The 23,722-nt window shown below is 27.1% G+C and overlaps 1 protein-coding gene across 1 annotated transcript; it reads left to right on the top strand.

Annotated features, from left to right (window-relative positions):
- The first annotated feature begins 21,079 nt into the window (after nucleotides 1–21,079).
- LOC137808308 (cyclin-dependent kinase inhibitor 7-like) lies at nucleotides 21,080–23,111 on the top strand. Its single transcript, XM_068609346.1, has 4 exons — nucleotides 21,080–21,832; nucleotides 21,968–22,023; nucleotides 22,307–22,498; nucleotides 22,608–23,111. Exons 1-4 carry the CDS (start codon nucleotides 21,575–21,577, stop codon nucleotides 22,675–22,677), a joined length of 576 nt encoding a protein of 191 aa, XP_068465447.1. The 5' UTR covers nucleotides 21,080–21,574; the 3' UTR covers nucleotides 22,678–23,111.
- Nucleotides 23,112–23,722: the final 611 nt, after the last annotated feature.

Here is a 23,722-nt window from a genome sequence, read left to right as displayed (position 1 = left end):
ATTCATTTCCATATTTAATAATTATGATTTTTTTGTACTTATATTCATGTCCACTAGAGAACACTTGTACCAATATCCACCTGATTTCTAAATATTAATTAAATAATATACTTTTATAAAAAATAAAAATATTTAATGTTAAAAATATACTTTTTTAAAATATTAAAAAAATTATAATTATATAAATATCAAATAATAATTGAATAAAACTCAAATAATCATAAAAAATAAAAATTATCAAATAAATTATCATAAATTACGAAAGTAAGTATCAAATAAAATTTAATATATTTTTTAAGTATTTTAGTACTTTAAGACGGAGATAGATATGAGGGAAATATTAAGACGGGTATGAGGTTGAGGTTGGTTGAGGAGAAAACACATACTCATATATGTTCTTGATAAGTGTAATTATTTAATGAAATTTCAATTTCATGCAAAAAAAGAGTTAAATATATATTAATTTTAATTATTTATTAAGTTATGACTAATTTTAATTTGAAACATTTAAATATAATAATATATATTTTGAAGTTATGAGATTAATAATAAGAATTATTTATTTTTAAATTTGTGTTATTTTCAGGAATTTAATTTAATCAACAATTAAAATCAATAAATATATAAAATTTTACCTCAAAATTCATTAAATAATATTATTTATTAATTTTCATATTTTATTAATTATTATTATTGATATCCATATTCATACCCAGTTAATACATAAATTTTCCATAAAAATCAAAACAAATTCAAATAATATGCATGTCATCCCTAATTAATTGAATTGTCGTGGTTATTGAAAAATAGAAGAAAAAAAACGGATCATGGGTCCAAGAAGCAAAAGCCCACACAACTTACCATACAAGATGACAAAAAGAGGCCCAGACCAGAAAAGAGTGAAGGGGAATTTATTACTCAAACCAGTTTTTATTTAGTTCACCTTCAACTTGTTTTCCCTTTTACAAAAATATAAAGTATGCTTTTTTTGTGCACTTAGAAAAGGTTTGTGTTTATACTTAAAAGATCTATTAAACAAAAACATGCTTCTAATTTTACAAACTTATTTTTCAAAGGTTGGGTGATCTTAGAAAAGTCAGTGTGAGAATTACAAAGCCCAAGAGAAACAAACAAGGATAAGCCCATACAAGAGCAACGATCGTATGGCCCAAAAAGGAAAAATGTGCTAAGATATCAAACAATAAATTCTAACGAGGCCTGTTAGACAAAGTACAAATGGGTGATTCTATTCCTTTTTCACTTGACACCCTCTTCTTCCTTTTTTTAATTTTTTTTAATAAAAATACTCCTTCAATAAATTACTTTCTGACTTCTAAAACTTAGTGTCTGAATTTTAGTTTTACAATATTTTGAAAGCTAAATCCCAGTATGCTATAAGATTTCTTACATTCCAGAATCGTGAAATCTAGACCAAATTATTAAAGTATATTTAAAAATATGTTCTCGGAACATGATGGCTTTATAATAACTTGTAAACTAGTTTTCTAAATTAAGTTAATCGAAGCATGTTATAGATTTTTTTTTTCTAAATAGCTTATAACTCCAATGATTTGATAAATATAATTACACGCTGATGGTTTTTTAGACAAAAGTAAGAGTATCATGATAATTTAACATAAATGTATAAGATAAATGCAAAATATTTTAAATATAATAAAAAAATAAAATAGTTATTTATATTCCCTTCCTTATTTGAATATATATAATCACAGCTTAAAGTTGAATTGAATGTTGCTGAACATGTCTTAAGCATAAATAAGTTTAATAATATGAAGAAAATAATAATTTATAACCTATTATTAAATAGGTATAAATACAGAATATAGCATGCCAATAAGAGTATATAATGGGATGGAGGAAAATAGTAATAATAGTAATGTTCCAAAATCCATCAAAAGCATCACTAGAAAAGAAAAATAATAGAACTTGCTATGCACCCCCTAAGGAATATCTCAGTTTGTCATTATAAGAAAGTCAGGAATAGACTTTTGATTCTTAAAGCAACCTACAAAATTAGAATAAAAATATCAGACATCTAAAGTTGACCAAACTTCTTATCGGTCAACATATGATTCACTTTCCCTGAAAATGTTTTATGACATTCTTAACAACTTCTCGAATATCCAAATATGGGTTGTCAAGTATTCCAAAAAAAATCAAATGTTGAAACAATGCAAATTTGAGCATACATTAATTTCATGGCAGAAACATTTCAGACTTTTTGCATATCAATCACCTTTGCGTTATTTTGAATGAATTTTCACTTTTTGTATAAGTTCATTATATAAGAAATTAAACATTCATGTCAAACCTCTTCAAAATATTTTCAATAGATCCTTTTTGAGACAATTTTGTCTCAATCAAAATATTATCATTGACAAACAAAAAATTGTGATAACTTTTCACACTAATCTCATTGACATTTAAGTAAATATACTAATAAGCTATTTCCTTATTGAAGTAAAAAAAATAGTAATCTAAACAAACTTCAAGTATCATTCCCTAAATGCTTATAGTTTGTTTGATTGGGATTTTGATAAAATTAAGAAGAAAAGGGCATTAAAACAATAAGTATCAATATTCTAATGTTAACATGCTACCAAAAAAACTGGTTAGCATAAAAAGATAAACTTATTGTACAGTAACAATAACAATAATATACTTATAAAAATATAAATATTATTAATGGAATGATATTAATATAATTATTAACGGTTTAACATGTTGAATACAAAACCAAATTTCAAACTCTATAAAACTCATAAAAAAGACTAAATATGTACACAAAAAGTCTAAATCAATAATGAAGTATACAATGTGAAAATACTTCTATATACTAGATTAACAAAAATTTATCATATAAACTTCATAGGCAAACTCTCAATTTTTTGTATATGCAAAACTTTTCATAATTGGTTTCCAGAAAATGGATGGAGAAGAACTTACCTAAAAGAGATTCTAATTAAATATACTTGTTCTATTTTTCACCGAGAGATTTTTATCTTAAAAAAGATAGATGAATTTGTCAAAAATTTAGAGATAAATAAGAGATGGTAAAGGAAAAAATGTTGTAGAGAGATGATAATTTTTCTAAAATAAAATTTGATTAATTAATTTTGTTTTCATTTATAAATTTTGTTCTTAAATAAAAAATATTCATACTTCATATCAATTTACTCTAATTTTTTTTTCTAGGTCCTTACATGAAAAGTGAGATGAGAGGAGGTAAGTGAAAAATAAATAGAAAGTCGGTTAATTTAATAAAATAAATTTATTTATTTATTAATCGAATAGAAATAATTTATAAAATAATTTAATATGGAAAAAAATAAAAAATAAATAAAAGTTAAAATATTTTTTAAATTAAAATAAAAAAATTATAAACTTTAATCATATAAAAAAAAAGTTATATTTAAAATAATAACATAATAAAATGAATTATTTTTTCTTTATATTAAAGTTTAAATTAATTATATTAATGAATTATTGTAATATTAATTTTAGTTATTTATTTATAATATATAATCATTAATAAAATTTAATTATATTAAAAAAAACTGAATCTATTAAACAGAATTGTATATCGGTTATCTATGTAAATATTATATTATATTTATATACATTATCAACTACACAATAAAACATAATCGATTATATAAAAAAATTCTTTCCATTTTTCTTGCACTTTTAGAAAAACGTTATATTATATATATATATATATATATTTATTTTTCATTTTGAATATTTTTTGTGTGAATGTGTATCTTTTCGTCAGCTGACCTAAACAAAAAAAAAAACTTATGATCTTAAATTTTTGAACAGAAGCTAATATGATATAATATAAGTTTGGTATGTTGGGGTATGATTGGAGATAATCCAACACCCTTCCTTGGGTAACGACAAAGTGCGAAATCCAATGCCACTTTTGATGGTTGGAGTGAGGCCCTTTACCACTTTTTTTCTTTCGCCATAACCCATTTCGTGGGATCCACGGGCCCACTCTCAAGTTTATTGGGCTGGCTCACTCTCTCCGCATTTTTCAATTTCCAATGATTTTGTAGCGTTTGACTTTATGTTTGTAAGAAATAAGGGTCATTTTCTTCTTCGTTTTTTCTTTTGGGAGAAGGTCCACACCACCATTACCATAGCAGCCACCCACTGACTCACTCCCTACGGTTTACATCTGTTTTGACGGCGACACACCCCTGGAGCCACTTTACAATGTCTTTGAACTCTCTACACTCACCTCATCTCTCTCTTTCATCTTTCTTCTTTCTTCTTTCTTCTTTTTTTTCATATCCAACCACAAACATCATGCATCAATCACCAATCTTTAATCTATTAGCCAGTAGGTGCATTAGTGTCCATATTAGTTTCTACCCTTAAGGTATTTATTCTCTTTTACATATGATTTCATTTGAAGCACAATAAAATCTTTCTCAATTTATTATGCTGTTAAAAGAGTAAGTCTTTGTGTTGGAATCAACTCCTATTACTATATTGTTATTTAAATGGAAGAAAAATGTGTTTTGTGTAGAAAAGATAAGTAAAAACAAAAACTGTTTTGGAACAAATAATAGTATCATATTGTATAATAGTAATACAAATATATTAAATGGAGATATAAAGAAAAATAAGTCGGAAATGGAGTCACAAGCTTGGAATCATAGTTTTTTCGCTTCGAGTGCACCAACTATAAGAAAAGTCCATGTACTTAATAATTATCCTCATGTTCCAAGTGAGGGAAAGATGAAATGAGAATTATAATACGCTTTGAAAAATTAAAGTCATGTCTTAATATATTTTTTGTTGAATGTTGGTAGAAATAGTTCTTGAGGTGTGAAATCACATTAAATTTAATTGTGTAATTTTATTTGGGTGTGCTTCCCTTAAAACATATTATTTTTACGATGCAATTCTTATCACTATTAACATGTTTTTTAGCATCCAAAGAGAATAAGTAACTTAATAATTGACTACCATTTATGCTAATAAAAAATAGCATGAGAATATATATATATATATATATATATAATTTTTTTAATGTATTCAAAATGTGTCTTTGTAATGGTTGATGAATGAAAGTGAAAAAAATGTTAGTTTTCTATTTTTAAAAATATATATGTTTTTTTAATAAAATATTCTTTTATTATTAAATTTTATATTCAGATATCCTTATATATTATTTATAAAATTACAATTTTATTTTATATTTTTAAAAATACAAAGTTACATTAGAATTTGTATATGTAGTAATCTTTCTTTATTATTTCGTGATAATTTGCAAAATCTTTATCAGCAACTAAACTTGATTGGATATGAAATTGAGAACTAATTGGTTTAGAGAATGTTTAATTTTCTAGAATTGCTTTAAGTAAATATGTTATTGCATGAAAGTGATGGAACACTCAAAGTTTGTTAAAAGAAGTGAGCTAATTGTTGAAGAAAAATTGCTTAAAAATTAAATTAAATTAATTCCTTTAAGAAGCCAATAACATTAACAATTTCATCACTTTTAAAGCAACATGTTTGTTGACTTGACATTTGTTTTTTCTGACATGAAAGTCCATATTATTATGGAATGATCAATGACATTTTTTTTATATGTCTCCTACCATTTATATTAAATAATCTTAATCAATATGTTTCCTCTATGTATATAAAGACCATAGTAGTATTAAGAAAAAAAATTTGTAGGTAAATACAAATTTTCTTTTCTCTCTAGTCAATAAATATGTGTAAAAATATAATATAAATATGTATATATATAAACTTTAATCTCATATCTTACTGTTGCATTATTTGATAGAAATTATATCTCAAAAAACATAAATAATAATAACCTGAATGTGTTAAAAAAGTGTTACAAGGATGACTTAATTAAGAACAAAATTAGAGATACTTACGTAAATGTAACTTAAGCACAAAATTATAAAATTATTTGAAGTGTCCTTGCTTGAAGTCAATATAAAGATAACACTGTTTATATTTCAATGCAAGGCAAGTTTGTATCACCATCACACTTCAAAATTTATTTATGATAAATTTTGTGAGAAAGTAGTCAACAGCTATATAATATTATTTTAAAATTGTTTGTTGATTAACATTTATTATAAACTTTACAATTTTATTACAAAATCTATCATAATTTGTGAAAAATTAATTGTCAAAAAAAAATTTAGCAGTGGATAGATTTGATAATAATAAAAATCTTAGAAAGACTAACTTGGTAATTTCATTGGAAAATGATAGGTTGACAACTTTTGGAGTTGTATACAACCCTTGTGATAGGTTTAGAAATAAATATATGTAGTAAAGGGTAAATTTGTAATTAAATAATATAAAAAGTATTAAAATAATAGTATTGAAAGTTATAATGTGGTTGTATAAAATATTGGGGTTGTCCATATATCATTGCCTAATTTCATTTTAAGAGACTAGTTATGGAATATGTCAAAGGATTAAGCCCTAGCATGAACAACCAAATTAAAAGTTTCCCATCTTCTTCTAATATTACACTGTTTAAAATCATCACATTATATATATACTACTAAAAAAAATTATTAAATAAAAACTAATTTTATACACTAAAATAACTAGTCATTATATTAACTAAATTAGATAAATTTTATAAACTACAAAATTATTGATATTTATATTTAAAGTACTTTTTATTATTAATAAAAATTTATAAAATAATTTTTAAATTGGTATCTAAGCATTACCAAGGTTTTAGCTATTAACTACTTATGTTCTACATTAGTCTACCAAGTTTTAACTTATGTTCTACCTTAGTTTCTATTAGTCTTTTTAGAGACTAATTTAGAATCTAAAATATTAGTAGCTCTAAAATCTTAATAATAATTTAAATATCAATTTAAAAATTATTTTGTAATATTTTATTAATAACATAAATCACTTTAAATACCAATAATATTTTAGTTGATAAAATGTCTCTCTAATTTAGTTAATATGGTGATTAATTATTATTTTTTCTAATTTTACTTAATATTTAATTATTTTCTTATAGTGTACTATTCCCACGTTAATTTTTGATAAAAAAAAAATCATTTATATAAAAATAAAAAAGGAAAAAATAATTTAAAAAGTTTAATTATTATCTAAAACTAATTTTTAACAAAAGAACTTTTTTAATAAAATACATAAGCATATTGTTTTTATTAATCAAGTTAACAACAAATTGTGCTTAACAGTTTTTAACTAATAGGTTTAACTAGTTATGTATAGTAGCTTCAGTTTGCTTGGCGTAATAATTATATATACCAAATTTTTTTGTCTCTCTTTGAATTAATAGAATTTTTTTTTCTTTTCTTCACTCTCTTTATTACAGAGTACTCAACCTCCAGTTTGTTTCTTTGTCTTATTTAAAATTGACCCTAGCTAAAAAAAATTCTCTAGAAGGCTTTATCATGTAGATTCGGCTTTATTACTCTAATTTTACCAACAACTTAAAATACGCATAAGGAAATTATAAGACGTAAAGATAAAAATGTAAAATAAATAGAACCAACTTAAAATAAAATATGAAAAGAAGGAAAAAAAATATTTGTACAATTTTCGGCTTGTTCACATGAATATATTACATATATTTTAATTCCTTTGTTAAAAATCAAATTTTAAATTTAACTTACTTTATAAAAACGACTTTTAAGGTGAGGTATACCCATTTTTATATTATAAATTGATTTTATTTTTAATCAATGTAAAATTTTTAACGTACTCCTCACGTTCAGGCCAATCAACACGGAGAAATTCTTCCTGGACCTCGATAGTTTCTTTTAATATTCCATATTTTCAAACATATTAAAATTACTCATTTCGAATTGTGAAATTCAGAATACAAAATTTGTATTATGAATTATACAATCAATAATACATGTATTACGAACATAATACATTTGTTATGAATTTTACAATTCAAAATAGATTATATTTTGAATTCTACAATTTAAGATACAAAATTTATATTTGAGATTCTAGAATTGGAAAGAAAAATTGTGTTCTAAATTTTAAAATCTGAAATACAATTTTTTCGACTTAAACAGTTAAGGTAAGGAGTTGTTGTGGAGGTGGCGAGATGGGAGCTACTGCGACGATGCACTGGAGGAGTGGAGCTACGATGGTGGAAGTTGGAGGTAGGAAGCTACATAGTGGAAGTTGGAGTTAGGATGCTGAATGGTAAAGATAAAATTGTAATTTCACTTCTTCTATCGAAGTGTTGGAGGAAGCCAGAAGGTGAAGAAAAAAAAATAGTCCATAAGTGAGACTATATATTTATGAATGATCCGATAATGGATGATACTATAAATATAATTCTCATTAAAATAAATTTTAAACGACTTTAATGCCATTTTAACAACTGAACTTCAAACTTAACTCAAATTTAAAAAATTTACTTATAAAATATGATTTATACCTAATTATATACTATAAACTAATCTTTTCTATGAAATATCAATCACAACTATCAACTTGCCTTGCCAGCTTATAAACACGGTACACAAATTAACTTATACGAAGTCGGTATTTTCTAACAGATGTAGAAAAAGAGAGAATATTTTAAGAACTTGGTTCTGGTGAAACTGATATTGAAATGTTTTTCACAAATTATAAATGTGACTAAAAAAAGTCTAAAGTTTTGCACAAGACGAGATCGTATCAAGGTAAATTATTTAAAAGCTTAAAGGAATCCTAGTCTATTTTAATTGAATAGTACATAAACCTTTCTCCAAGTAGCGACCCACAGTTGAATAGTGTTTGTCCATGCAATATTGGAATTTTTGCATGACTTTGGAAAAGAGAAAAAGCCCTTGGCCACAAAAGTCACACTTTAAAAAGTGACCACACAGAGGGTCCTTCACAAAAACTACACTCCTCACTCCTTGGTATTCTCTTCTCTACCCTTCCAAAGTCACACATACATGCTTTAAGAAAATGATAGGACCATTACAGCACTAGCTACCATACAACACAAATGTGCTGTATATGAAACAATTCATTATATTTTAAAATGGCCTATTTAGTATTTTTTTTATCCCACGTCTACCATATATAATTTTAAATTTTATTTATAAATAATTATAATTTTTAAAATTTAATATTTAATATTTAAAAAAAATTAATTGATAATATTAATATAATACTGTACAAAAAATTTGAAGAGCATTGCAAAGGGCTCTTTGAATCTTGAAATGTGTTTAAATTTAACTTATATAAACTTGTTTTAAGAATGAAACCTTAAAAAATATCTGTTAGAGTAACTTGAGATAAATTTTTTATCAGTATTGAAGTCAACAAAATGTTGTTTTGTTTTGTATGAAAGATAGATGTGAAAAGAAAAGAGGGTTACTTTAGTTGGTTTATTACTCCTTGAGATTCTTGATTTTGGTTTTGCGCCCCCACACCGAGCAACTTTCCGTCTTCATCTTTTGATCTTTTCTCACTCAAACTTTCTTTCTCTTAGCATTGCAATTCATTCTGTGGTCTATCATGATTCACAAAGTGATGGCAGAAACATAAAGTTCTTTGTCCTTTAGGAGTTTTGGATTGTGATCAAAGTTGTTCAATTATATCTGCTTATTTTTTTCTTCTTCTTTTGATCCGTGAAGTTTATTTTGTAGCGCTGGATCCACTCTGCATGTGCTTGTAGGTTTGACCTAAAGCGAGGAGCCATTGGTTTACTTCAAAAAGGGATAAATCTCTAATCATATCCAATTATGCTTCATATAGCAACTGCTCACCTAACAGCCAACTCTTCTAATATATCTCGGGAACACTGATTAATCATATCCCTTTTCTTTTACATTTTTCTAAATGTTATTGTAATACCCCATACCTAAATAATAAAGATTTACAAAAAATATCATATATTAATGGATGATAATCGCTAAACCAGTTAATGGATAATAATTGCTAAACCAGTTATGTCCGTTTATCTTATAACTCACTTGTAATTATCTATTTTACACAATGGTCTTAATTACAAAATAACTGTCAAATCACCTTAATAACATCACATACATAAATATAAATGGACAAAGTATAAACTTTATATGGATCCTATTTAAGTCCATGAATATATAAATATATCAATTTTCTCGGAAATTAAATTTTATCTTATTATTTATTAACTTATACATAAATCATATGTATTTTTATATACTTGAACATCGAAAAATCTTTTACAGATACACCACTCATTGAAATAATTCAAAAATTCTTACCATACCTCAATAAGAAGAGTCATTATTCCAACTTATTTTTATAGTTGTCACTTATTCATAAAATAATTTATACAATTAAAAGTGTAGAGGAATGTTAAAGGATGTCTTTTTATATGAATGGTTAAACATAAATTACCATAAGACAATAAAAATGGGTAAATTATTCTTATGGGACACAACTTTATGCATTAGAGGTTATTATCATAAAAGACGACTTCACGTTCAATATAAAAATAAATAAACAAATAAATTATTATAACGATACAACTTAGTTATGAAAAATGGAAGTCCAAAAGTGAAATAATGATCATTGAGCACAACTTTAATTTGCATTAATCATTTATTTGATTTTTTTTAAAGTAAAATAGTGCTACACAACTTTACTTTTATTTATTTTTTAATTTTTTATTTGCCTAAATTGGAAAATATTAGTGTAAGAAAGAAATATTGGATAAAAAAAATGAAAAAATATTACTATTTATTGAATAAATTAATTATTTTAATATTTTTATTTATTTATTTAAAGAATTGTTTAAGAAATTGATTATTATAATGTATTAATAGTAAGAAATGGGAATAAAAAAAGTGAGTTATTTAAAAATATAAAATAAAATAATTTCAAAAATTGTTTAGTAATTTGTTTGATTTATTTAACAAATTATTTAAAAAATGTGTTTGAGTTATTTTTTTAAAAATAGTAAATAATACGAGTTAATAACTAATAATACTATATATGGTTAATGGTTATAAGTATGAATTAATTATTTAATCAATTATTGAATAATAAGTTTGATTGTTCTATAAAAAAAATTAATGTGTTTGATTTTTTTTTAAATATTTAATAAAATAGTAATTATTTTGTAACTTTGTTATTTAAGTATGTGATTTAAATTTTGGAATATATTATATGGTTGTTTATGTTGATAATATTTATAGTTGTAAAGAATCACGAATGAAGTAAAAAAATTGGATAGTGTATGGTTGGACTGTTGGTACAGGTTCTTTTATTAATTTTTGGAATGATAAATGGTGCTCTACTACTTCTTTAACAAATATTGCAGGGTTATCTGATGGTGTTAGCATTCCGGATACAGTCTCTCAATTTTGGACAGGTTGTGATTGGAATATTCCCTTCTCTTTACAGCAGATGCCTCTTTTTTTTAATCATATCATGATTAGAGAGGACCAGGATATTCCTAACTGGATTCTAAATGAGTCTGGTCGTTTCACTCTTAAATCGGCTAGGACTTTTTTCTTGGAACCAGGAGTTCCAGGTGGTTGGGGTAAATTCATTTGGTCTTCATCTATTCCGCCTTCCAAAACTCTAGTACTCTGGAAAAATTTTCATGGGCGACTTCCTACAGATCAACATATTCAGAATAAGGGTTTGCATATATGTTCTATGTGTTCGCTTTGTGAAAAGCAAGAGGAATCTATTCAACATCTATTTTTTGAATGTTCTAACGCATTGCATATTTGGAGTTGGGTACGACAAATTTTTCTTACTTCTCATTTCTCTAATAAGGATGATCTACTTTCTTTTATTAAGAGTGATGGTAGTCCTTTGGTTAAATTGATTAAGCTTGCGGTGATAACCTTTTCTATATGGATGATATGGCGTATGAGGAATTATGCTAGATTTCAGGATAAGATTGGGGTTTCTAAGGCTATTTCGATAATTAAAGATTTAACTTGTCTAGTGGGAAATTCGTCTAAAGCTTCAATGAAGAATGATATGTTGGTAAAGTTCAACATGATTAAGTTTTTCGGTATTACGACTCGTAGTGGTAAAGTTCTTCGTCCTCTTCCTATTAGATGGGAATTTCCTTCACCAGGCTGGGTCAAAATTAATACTGATGGGGCTGCTAGGGGGTATCCTGGTCTTGCTACTTGTGGAGGTATTTTTCGTGGGAGTATGGGAGAATTTATTGGTGCTTTTTCAGCGTTTCTTGAAGTTCAAACTGCTTTGGTTGCTGAGTTTTATGGAGTTATACATGCTATGGAGGAAGCTCAAAAAATGGGACTTACTAATGTCTGGCTTGAATGTGATTCTGCCTTGGTTTGTGCTGCGTTTACTGCTAGGACTAATGTTCCGTGGATGCTTCAGAATCGATGGAATACTTGTCTTAATTTGTGTGGGACAATCAGGTTTAGGGTAACTCATATTTTTCGTGAAGGGAATGCGTGTGCTGATAAGTTGACTAATTTAGGATTTATTCATAGAGAATCTTTTCATTGGTATAATAGACTCCCAGCTAGTCTGTTTTTAGAATTCTTTATGAATAGGTATAATCTACCTATGTATCGTTTGTGTTAACATATGAGTTTTGGTCTAGTCCCCCCATATTTTTGTATTTTCTTTCTTTTTTCTTTTTTTAATAATATTTTTTTTTTCATGTGATGGCAGATGATTGTTGTTACTTGAGGTGTCAACTTAGCTGAGATGTCAAGTTGCATAGTGATGCCTAACACGAAAACTTTATAAAAAAAAAACATTACAAAGCATGATATTTTCCTGTCTAAATATATATTCCAATTTTCCAATTAATCTATAAGTCCAACTTGTTTTATTTACTAATTATTTTAACCAGTTTGCACAAAATAATAAAATAATCCAAGACATTATTATCATATTTCATAAAATAACCAGATATATTATTAAAGATTTAATCACATTATTTTACTTCATATTTCTAAACCAACCTGTGAATTACTATTACATTTATTTTCTTATTATTAACTCAATTTATTTACTAATTTATTAAAAAAATTAAAAAAATAAAAAATATTAACAATTAAATTCTTACATAAATCAACAAAATTATCAAACATTTTTTTACATAATTTTATTTCATATTTTTAAACAACTTTCTGCATTCTTTTATATTAACAACATATTTCTCATTATTAATACATAATACTAAATCACTTTTAAATAATTATTTACATCAATAAAGTTTTTTACAAAATTTATGAAAATTTATTTTTCCATATTTTTATTAAATTAATATATTTTTTACAAATTGTTACACACTATTTCCTCACTTTTAATAAATTATAATAAATAATTAAGTTTTTAAAAAATAAATAAAAAAATTTATCAAATTAATTGTTAAATCATTCAATCAAATTATATAATTTATTCAATAAATTGTATTAATGTTTTCCTATTTTTTTATCCAGTCTTTATTTTACCCTAACAATTTTCAATTTATACAAATTAAAAGAAATTTAAAAGATAAGGAGTTGAAGTCCTCATAGGAAACATATAATTTCAATGCAAAAATAATACACAAAAGTTGTCATACTCATGTAATTTTGCATGAAAAATCGTAAGACTCGTGCTTGTCTTCATATCTTTTTAAAATAGACCCAAATTAGTGATTAACACGAATGAAAGTCTTATGATTTTTAAGTTTTATGCTTCATATACATGACTTATTTATTTTCATAATTTTTTTAAATATGGTTATTCTCTTAATTTATATGCAAAATTGCACCTTTCATTTAAAAAGTCCTTTGAAGATCTATCTATATATGAGACTGAGTAAATATACATGCTATGCTAATATTGACACAAACAATTTGAAACTTGAATTTCTTAACTAAAGATTGAGGTTCGATATCTATTTAGATATGGATTTGTGACTCAACAATACAATTTTCTCTCATATTGGATTGACTGATAAAGATATTATTTGAATACTAGATATTAATAGCAGAGTTTGAGGGGAAGTTGGTCCTCTAATTTTTCATATATAAAAAATTGTATATAAGTTTTTTTAGTATATTTTATATATTTGATACCTCCAATATTTTGTACACCTATAAAATAAATTTGTTACCTATAAAATATTTTTTTTTACCCCTTATTTTTGAAGATTCGTCAGTAATAGATACCTCTATATTACATAAAAAAAAAAGTTATTTAAACCACAATTAATTATTATTTATTTGAAACTATCAACATATTAATTTGAGCTTTGTTGTTTTTCAACACGTTTATGCATGCTATTCCATTATTGTGAGAGCAGTAGATTTTAACTTTGGATGGCTGATTTTTGCCGTTGTGTTGGGGACTCTTGTCTCCATCATATAGGCACCCAGCAACTCAAGCTAAAATGTGATATGAATGTTATCAATATGGAAATCACAATCATTAACTTTAGGCAAATGAGCAGCTATTCTTGTTTTGAAATAAGTTGAATACACACAATGCACAACCCCTAGGTAGGTAGGTAAACAAAAAAAAAAACTAAAATAATTCCTCTGGTGAAAGTTTTACCTCTTTTTTTTTATATAAAATATTTTATGTTAGACTTCAAAGTTTTATCTTTTACTTATAATTTGTTTCATTTTATATTAACATTAGTTTACTATATACAATTTAACTAAAATAGATTTTATTAATATGAATTATTAATAAATTAATTAATGTATGAATTGAAGTTGAAAGAAATGGAATAATAAAATCTCTTTATCTTCTCTTCAAAAATTACAATTCAAATAATTGAATTTGTTTAATTTCTGAAATCAAAGTTAAAAATTATAAAATTTGATGTTGGAGATCCTATATTGATTAAAGATAATGATATTTTATAGTATTTAAATGGATAAATTTTTTACTTATAAGTTAGTTTTATGAGATTGAATTAAATTTAAAGTTCATTTTGATAAATAGTGTTGGTTAAGGTTTAAAGGACAGAGGTGATTATTCCATATCTGCAGGGCAGATTCTCCCTGCACCAGATCATTTTGGACTGCACCCAATATATGCAAAGGAAAAGATCGAAATACCCTTAATGAAATGAAAATTAGGATTTAGGTAAAATGTGCACCCAACCCAGCAGTAATGTTTTTAGAATAAATCAAGGTTTCGCAGCAGTCCTTCTCTAGTGGCTCCGTTTCGTTCTCCAGTGGCTTCAATCCTTCTACAATGGTTTCGTTTGCTGTTGTCGTGGTGCCTCAACGCTGCTTTCAAGTTCCGATGTTGCCACAGTCACGAGAAGAATAAGAATGGAGGTGCTTGGGTTGCTCTTTGTTTAAGTTTCCAAGCTTCCGCGCACTGCTTCACACTGACCACATAAAAATGAAGGGTGCACTATTTGGGTGTGGGTTGGATACACATTTTACTTAAACCCTAATTTTCATTTCATTAATGGTATTTTGATCTTTTCCTTTACATATATTGGATGCAATTCAAAATGATATAGTGTAGGGAGAATCTGCCTATCTGCAGTTATAGCTCAAGAAGTCTAGGCCTCCATATACAAAATTGCTATTTGCTTTCGGTTTTATTTGTCTTTTGTTCAATTTTGATGTTGTATAGTGCTCCTCTAGAAATTGAAAGCTAGAAAAAAAAACTTAAAATTTATTTTTTAATATAATATGAAATTCATTTATGATACTGTTAAAAGCCATTCCTTAATTGACTAATTAAAAAGTAGTTAATTTAATTTATGTTAAATAGGCTGCCGAGTCTATCAATCTTTTTCTGTATTTTTAAATCTTTATGCACAAACCATTTCCTTCTCCTTCATTTGTATTACTCTGTTTTTTTTTCTCTCTCTCAAATTGGTAGAAGAGAGAATAAAGTGTACCCCACAAGCATAAACTAAAGTGAAATTTGACTTTGGAAAAATGAGAGGAAAAACAAATGCAAAAGCCGCGAGTAGCGAAACTAGGAATAAGGAAAGAATAAAGGCAATGAGCTTGCTATAGATGGGAATCAAAATGGAAATTATGACTGCAAGTGACAATGTCAAATTTGTTTGAAACATGATTGGCCTCTAATGATTACCTTTTGATATAACCCACTTATTAAAGGAAAGCTTACAAAAGGCACTTTCATATGCTAAAGTAATACTAACCAACCATGTATAATAAGGACACTAACTTCCACTCAAATCCCTTCTCTATTATAAGGCAAAAATACTCTAGTTTTCAGAGCCCACTCTATAAATCAAGGTTAGGTATCTCTTTTTTTATCCATTTTTTAGTACTTAATGGAATCTTAACCTTTAAAAATTCATAGTTTTTCACCTTTCATGTGAAGGGGTTTATTATAATGTTTGGTGAGACATTTTTCACCTTCTTCGTCAATTTTGACCAGTTTTTTTTACTAAAATAACCTTTTAACAGTTCATAACAATTGCATGCTTCTTTTAAAAACTTGCAAAAAAAGTTATTTCGTTGTTTCTTACAAATTAAATAATAATTTCTGAAAATATTGAACATTATAGAATGGTTTATACTAAAAATAATTACTCAAATCAACCTTGCATAAATATATTTACTCTTTGCAGTTAAGTAAGAGAGTAAAATAAATGTATCTGAAACTTTTTATATTGTCATATTTCTTAACAAAGAATTTTTCCTGTGCATAGGATATATATGTTTATTTTATGTAATAAATGTTTATGATAAATAATTTCAAATATATAAATTATAATTAAAATTCTGAATAACTATTTTTTTACAATTATAAATTATAATTTAGTTTATAATGAGTAATTTATATTATGATGTAAAAAATACTTTTTGACTATTATTAATTTAAAAGTATTTAAATTAAATTTGAAAATAAAAAATGAAAGGGCTGAACTGAAATAGCAAGAGGTTAAAAAACATCTCTAAAAATATTCTCATTGAAAGAAAGACGTCTACAAAATAGTTCAATATAGTAATTTATATATTTTGAAGATTACATTTCTTCCAATACTTTTTATTGATGAACATATAGTATCCTACAACTAATAATCAGAAATAATTTGTGACTGTGCTACCTATATTGTTTTAACACTGCAGAATTGACCCTAAGACTAACAAATCAATAATCAATTATGTGATTTAGAACAGACCTTTTGTGTAATTAATATGACTAGTGTGGAAGTTTATTTTTTTTAATATTTTTATAATTAAAAGGTTTACATGAATTATTATAATGACTTTCAATAACTTGTTCAGTTAGAAGGTCTTCAATAACTTATTATGCGGTGTTGTGTTTATTTGTTGTGAATAGATATTCAAACGTATAATCTATTATAATCATATAATATAATCTATTATAATCATATAATATAATCGATTATAATGAAAGAAAAATTAACATAATCAATTATCATGTAATAAGAATGAATTCATTTAATGATTATGGTTTATCTAATAAAAAATAATAAAATAAAATAGCAATAATAATAAGAAGAAAATAAAAAATTATTTCAAAATAAAAATAAATAAAATACTAATACTAATAATAAATATTACAAAATAATTATAGTAAAAATAATAACAAGAAGAAAATTTTAGTAGTTTTATAAACATATCTTCTAATTTAAAAAAAAAAATTATTACATATATCAAATTTTCACAAATCTTCTGTTTATCATTTTGTTTAGTTTTCATTATCTTTTCCTTATTCCAAACAAACAACCACATTTTTCATTTTTTTTTATTTCTCTCACTACTCATCAAATAACTTATTTAACATTTTCATTTTCATCCGCTTAGTAAATTTAAAAAAATCCTAACTAAGGAAAACTCCACATGAAAAAAAAAAAAAAACAGACGAGGGAAGAAAAAATTATACTTTGATTAATCATAAATGATCTTTATTTTACCATCATTTCACAGTCTGATCCAGAAAATAATGAGAATAATTAATTTTGAAAATTTAGGGTGAAGTAAAAATCAATTTAGTGAACTTTCTTTAGATAAATGATAAATTATTAAATAGTTAAAAAATAATTTATGTATTAAATAATTTAAAATTTTTATTTTTATTATTTTTAGAGTAATTTTACTAAACAAAAAATGGGTTTCACATAATTAAAAAAATGAAAACTATATGCAAGAAAAACCATTGAAAAATTGCATATGCCTCTTAATAAAAGACTAAAAAATACAATTGAGTTCTATTTGTGTTGTATTTTTTCTAATATGGTAATTTGATTTTATATTTATTCATTTTGAAATTAGATGGTGCAGAATTATGCTTTCTTTTAGATTGGTTATTCCAGCAGAGGGAGTTTTTTTTTTTTTTCTTAAAATGAGTACAACTAAATGTTTTGGTGTTTAATTTTATAAAGTAATTTATGGTAACGAGGATCCAGTAAATCCAAAACTAGATGTATGCTTATTCATGCACATGGTTTTCAAAGTTATTTTTCTTATTTTGTTGAGAAAGATATTTTGGCATTGACATAATATTACTCTGCTCATAGCAGTAACTAGGAATTGGTTGTACCTCTGGGCTTGGTTTCCTGTGCTGTGAATATGTTGCTACTGCTTTAGTTATGTGGATTTGTCGCCTTATATATTTAGCTGCAGAATGCAGATCCTGCATGCATATAGCAGTTCTTCAATTTGTGTCTGTTCACACTTGACATAATAAATGCATGGAATGGACCCTATAGATGCAATCAGATTTCTGTCATTAATAACTGTTTTATAACTAATTATTAAAATAATCTTTTTTTTTAAAACTCTTTATATCAAGTTTATAAACACACTAACAAACTCTAAGTAAGACTCCGATTTGTTGTAATTTTAAAGAACGTATAACAAAAAAAAAAAACCGTTTTATGTCACTTCCTACCTTAGACGTGCAAAACGCAGGGTAGGTAGTTAAATGACTTTTCTGGCAGACCCTTTGACCAAGTTTTTTTCTTCAACTTTTTCTTTTAAGAAGTGTACGAACCTAAATAAGAAAGATTGCGATTAAGTGAAATATAAGAAATATAATAACAAAATGCACACCTTTACATTGGAGAATAAAAACATAGAAAATAATGTAAAAATAAATGTAAGAACTAAAAATTCAGGGTTGTATATGGTTAAAGAGAAATAAGTGAAAATTTGAGTACAGATATTTTTGTTTGAAAGTTGTTTAATTGAAAAGATTTGAGAAGTGAAGGAAAAATAGTGAAATATATTATCGTTGCTCGCTTATAGAAACTTTTCTTGTTGAACCTCTTAATTAGTTAGTTTGATTTTTGTGATAAATCCGTATTAACAAACTTAAGACATTATTTTCCTATCTCTTTCGTCAGCATGCTTTCAAGGCAATTTAATAGGGTTGATAATGGCTAATGCTTAGATAAAAGATACTAGAAATTAAATATTGTGTTCATTATTTTTATTTTCAAAAAGATCCCTTGTGGTACCTCCATGTCTATTCTCAATAAATACTTGCATATAGCAAACTGTTTTACGTACCTAGTAAAATAAATTATCATTTTAAATTAAAACCATATTAAAAAAAATCGTAAACAAAAACAATAATTAAAAATGAAATATCAAGCTTAATTAAAAGTCCATCCAAAGAAAAACTTAGGAAAATATTTTTATTTTAGTGACAAAAGGTCTGCTATAAGAGATGCTTCTGAACAAAATTTTTAATAGACAAAAAAAAATCCAATTGGCACGCTATAACGTTGGAAGAAGTTTATATAAACAGAAGTAAGAAGTAGAAATGAAGAGAGTTGATTATGAGAATGAAAATAGAGTGCGAAAAAGAAAATAGAAGCATTTGGAGTGGGTATAAATAGAAAGTGGAAGAAAAACATAAAAAAGGATGAATGGTTTGCATGGAAGATGAATGATACATATAGGGAAAGTACGTACGTAGGCATATCCAGAGAGGATCATTAATCGAGAAACAACCTAAACTTTTATGGCAGTGGTCCATATTTTGTCTGCCAATTTATATTTCATTCATCACACCCACGTGTAAGTAATTGCACGTATGCCACATGGGACATCTTAATCGTATTTTACACTACCTAATCATATTTGGTATCAAGTTTTTACATGTAACCATTAAAAAATGGCAAAGAGTCAAATGCAATCACAAAAAGATAAAAAAATAATAGAGAATGAAAAAGGCCCAATAAATTACATCAAAATTCTTTTACTTCTTTTGTAAGGCATTTAGGATGAAAAAAATATTCTGTTTGATACCTTTATTTAATTTTAAGTTTGCCTCACATTTAAGCCGTTACGGTCCTAAATTAAATGACCATGTGTGCCATGTCCCCTCTCCAACCATCTAAGCTTCTGTTTTATCATTTGGAAAATCCTTGTCTTCAATTGAAGGGCACACACGACAAAAGAAATATGAGCTGTATAGAAAAGAAAAGCCAACCCCCTAAATAAAAAACAAAACCATATGCTGACAAAATGTACAAGAATTTATCTCACCAAAATGTATAACCATTTAACTTTGGAATTAGTTTTGGTCACATCAACCATTTTGTTCATTATATACTTTAAATTTCCTTCACTTCTAATATGATTTTGCATAATTGCAACACTAAAGTTTCTCTTTTGAGACCCTTTCTTTCCCTTTTATAGTTTTCACTTCTTCTTATCTCACTCATTCTTCTTCTCATACCATCTTGTGAGAGACAAACCTTCATTCATCACTCATTTAGGGTTTTGTTTTCCACGAATTTTCTTTATATTATTCATTTAGAGTGTACACTATTAATACCTAAAGGAGTCATCTCTTATATTACAAATATAGAGATATTTATCTTCACAAATAAAAATCATAAAAACAAAAATCTCCAAAAGGAAAAAAAGGAAAAAACAAAAGAAAAGTATGAGATACAGAGAATAAAATGATATATATTTATATATGATCAACATAAATAGTATCCCTCAATTGATCCCTTAGTTGTTTGATTCTTTGCCTTTGGTAATAGATGAAAATATAAAAGAATATTATATAAGAACAATTGAATATAAAAGAAAATATTATAAAATATTCTGTAAGAGCATCTGTATATTATGCTAAAAAGAAGAATATGAATGGAGAAACTAACAACCAAATAAATCTCAAGAAAGAAAAGGATATAAGAGTAATTTGCTCGGAACACAATTATTTTGCTTGAGACCGGTTCTCTCTCCAATCTTCACTCGCGAAACCGAATTCAGACTCAGCCACCACAAAACAATCTATAAATGATTCTTCATTCCTAACCTCATGATTCTCGTTTACTCATTCCCCTCCCAACCGTATCATCAATTTCCGTTTCCGACACCCTCCACCGATACCTCCCGCCACGTGTCACTCCTCCATTAGCCTTCCCTCCGGTGCCTGTGATCACCGCCTCTCACAGCTATCAAACCCCCACCCTCCCTCCTCCTCTCCAACGCTTCAACCTTCCTTCCCTCTTCGTAACAATTTCCTCGTCGCACCAAAATACTACACAACACTTCCTCTCTCTATCTCTCTGTCTCTCTCTCTCCCTCACTCTCGCACACACACAGACACTCAACACTGAAATTGAGATTGCAGCATATTCATGGAGATGGCTCACGTGAAGACACGAGCTCGAACTGCATTGGGCGTTGGAGCTTCTGCGACTTCACCGAAGAGAAAGAAAATCGCCATTAACAACAGCAACAACATCTCACCGTCCTCCTTCGTTCAACTCAAGAGTTTGAGTAATACAGCGGCGTCGGAGACGGAGGAACGCTGTTCCGGCGACTCTCCGGCGTCGTGTTGCTCCAGCAACGGATCATTCGACGGAAACCGAATCATCAAATTCTCAGATCTGGAGGTGATTATTGTTAATTATTATCAACGAATCACCTAAATTTAATGTCGGCGCAGCGATTTAATTGAACTTCCGTTTTGTCTCTCCTTAAGTGCTTCCCATAAATGTGTAATGTGTATCGTAACGCATTTTTTTCAGGTAGAGAACGCTCAAGTTGAGACGTCGACGTGCAACTGCCGTGAACAACAAATAAGGTTCGAATTGAATTAAGTTTTAAATTATTATTGATAGTTTTAAATTCAAAAAAGGAAAAGTGACTTCCAATCGTTTCAAATCTTTAATGATTCCGTCAGTTTGAATTCAAATAATTAAAGGGGTGTGTGTGTATTGTATCGTATGTGCAAGTCATCATGATTATTTCTTCCGTTCAAAAATCTAATTCCTTAACTCTGACATGCATGAATCAATAATGCGCATAATATATATATATATACATTCTGAAAGTTAATTGAAACACTCAACATTGTGTCCGCGCAGGAGAGAGATGAGTCTCTCGAGCGAGCTTCGAATTCCGAATTCGCAGGAAGTGGATTCAGCGGAGAAGAAGACAACGATAACCAAATCTCGCTGCTGCGTTTCATCAGCGCTGCAGAAAAGGCCAACGGATTCGGAGCTCGAAGAATTCTTCGCCGCCGCGGAGAAGGACATTCATAAACGCTTCTCAGAAAAGTAAGATAATAATAATAATAATAATAATACATTTCCATTTCAAATGTGAAAAAGTAAAAACTGTGATAAACACTGATGTGTGTGTATTATATTCCTTGTGAATCTGCAGGTATAATTATGATATCGTGAAGGACGTGCCCTTGGAAGGACGATACGAGTGGGTGAAATTGAAGCCATAAAAGTGACCAAGCTTGAAGGAAGAAAACGGTGAAAACGCTACTTGCTGACATTATTCTTACATTAATTTACTTGAGGTACTTGATTTTAATTACTTTGGTTTTCTGTCTTCCACGGTAGGAGTACGCTTTTGATTGGTGTACAGTTATGTTTATTTTTCTTCTATGGTTTAATTAAGGAAGGTGAAAGGGGACTTATCTCCCTTTGTTATTTGTGTACGGGTTATAGATACGGAGAAGCTAGTTCTGTGCGGAATCGGTAAATTCCGTCGGTGATGACTGTAGCGCAAATGGTTCCTATAAGGCTATAACAAAATTAAAGCCTCAATTTTCTTTCTTTGTGCTTCCCCCCTAAAATTCGTGTCTGTTTCTCTGTTTTTAACTTTGAAGGTACAGCAAAGTCAGTAACTGTTATGCTATCTTCTCTTTTTTCTTTATCTTTTCTTTCCTTCTTCTTCTTTTCCCCTTTCCCATAACGTTAATTTAACCCGTCTTTATCTGTCTTGTCATTTCATTGATTTATAATTTTAGTGATGTTTTGTCTTTTTCCTTTTTTTTTTAAACAATGGAAAAACTTTGCCTTTTGTCCCTAAACTTTCTGCGATAACTTGGATGGGTGTTGTTTATGCGTGGTTGGCGAGGTCTTTTTCATTTTATATAAAATATTATATTAAATCAAAAGGGAACAATATAACACGGTGAATAATATTAGTAAGCATGGTGAAATGTTGGAGGAGGACGTGATTGTTTGTCTAATTATAGGAAATGGGTGAGTTACAGTTACAGAAATGTAGAGGGGATTGGACGGACAGGTGATCTTATTTACCTTTACCCCATGTGAGAAAAGTCTTCTAGTTTTGGAACCAAATTCATTCCACTTTCACAAGTACAACAAAATTAGTACACAGACTACAGAGTAAAACTCGAGCATTGTTATTTCTACTACACTTACCTCTTTCTAGCTTCTTACATAATTAAATAAATTGCGTATGAGATAGTACTGTCTCTTGTTAGGTAAAATCAAAATCTGAAACTGTTAATCTTTTGA

This window comes from Phaseolus vulgaris, chromosome 3 (assembly GCF_000499845.2).
Source record: "Phaseolus vulgaris cultivar G19833 chromosome 3, P. vulgaris v2.0, whole genome shotgun sequence".
Classification (NCBI taxonomy): Eukaryota; Viridiplantae; Streptophyta; class Magnoliopsida; order Fabales; family Fabaceae; genus Phaseolus; species Phaseolus vulgaris.
This window is presented reverse-complemented; position numbering and strand designations above follow the sequence as displayed.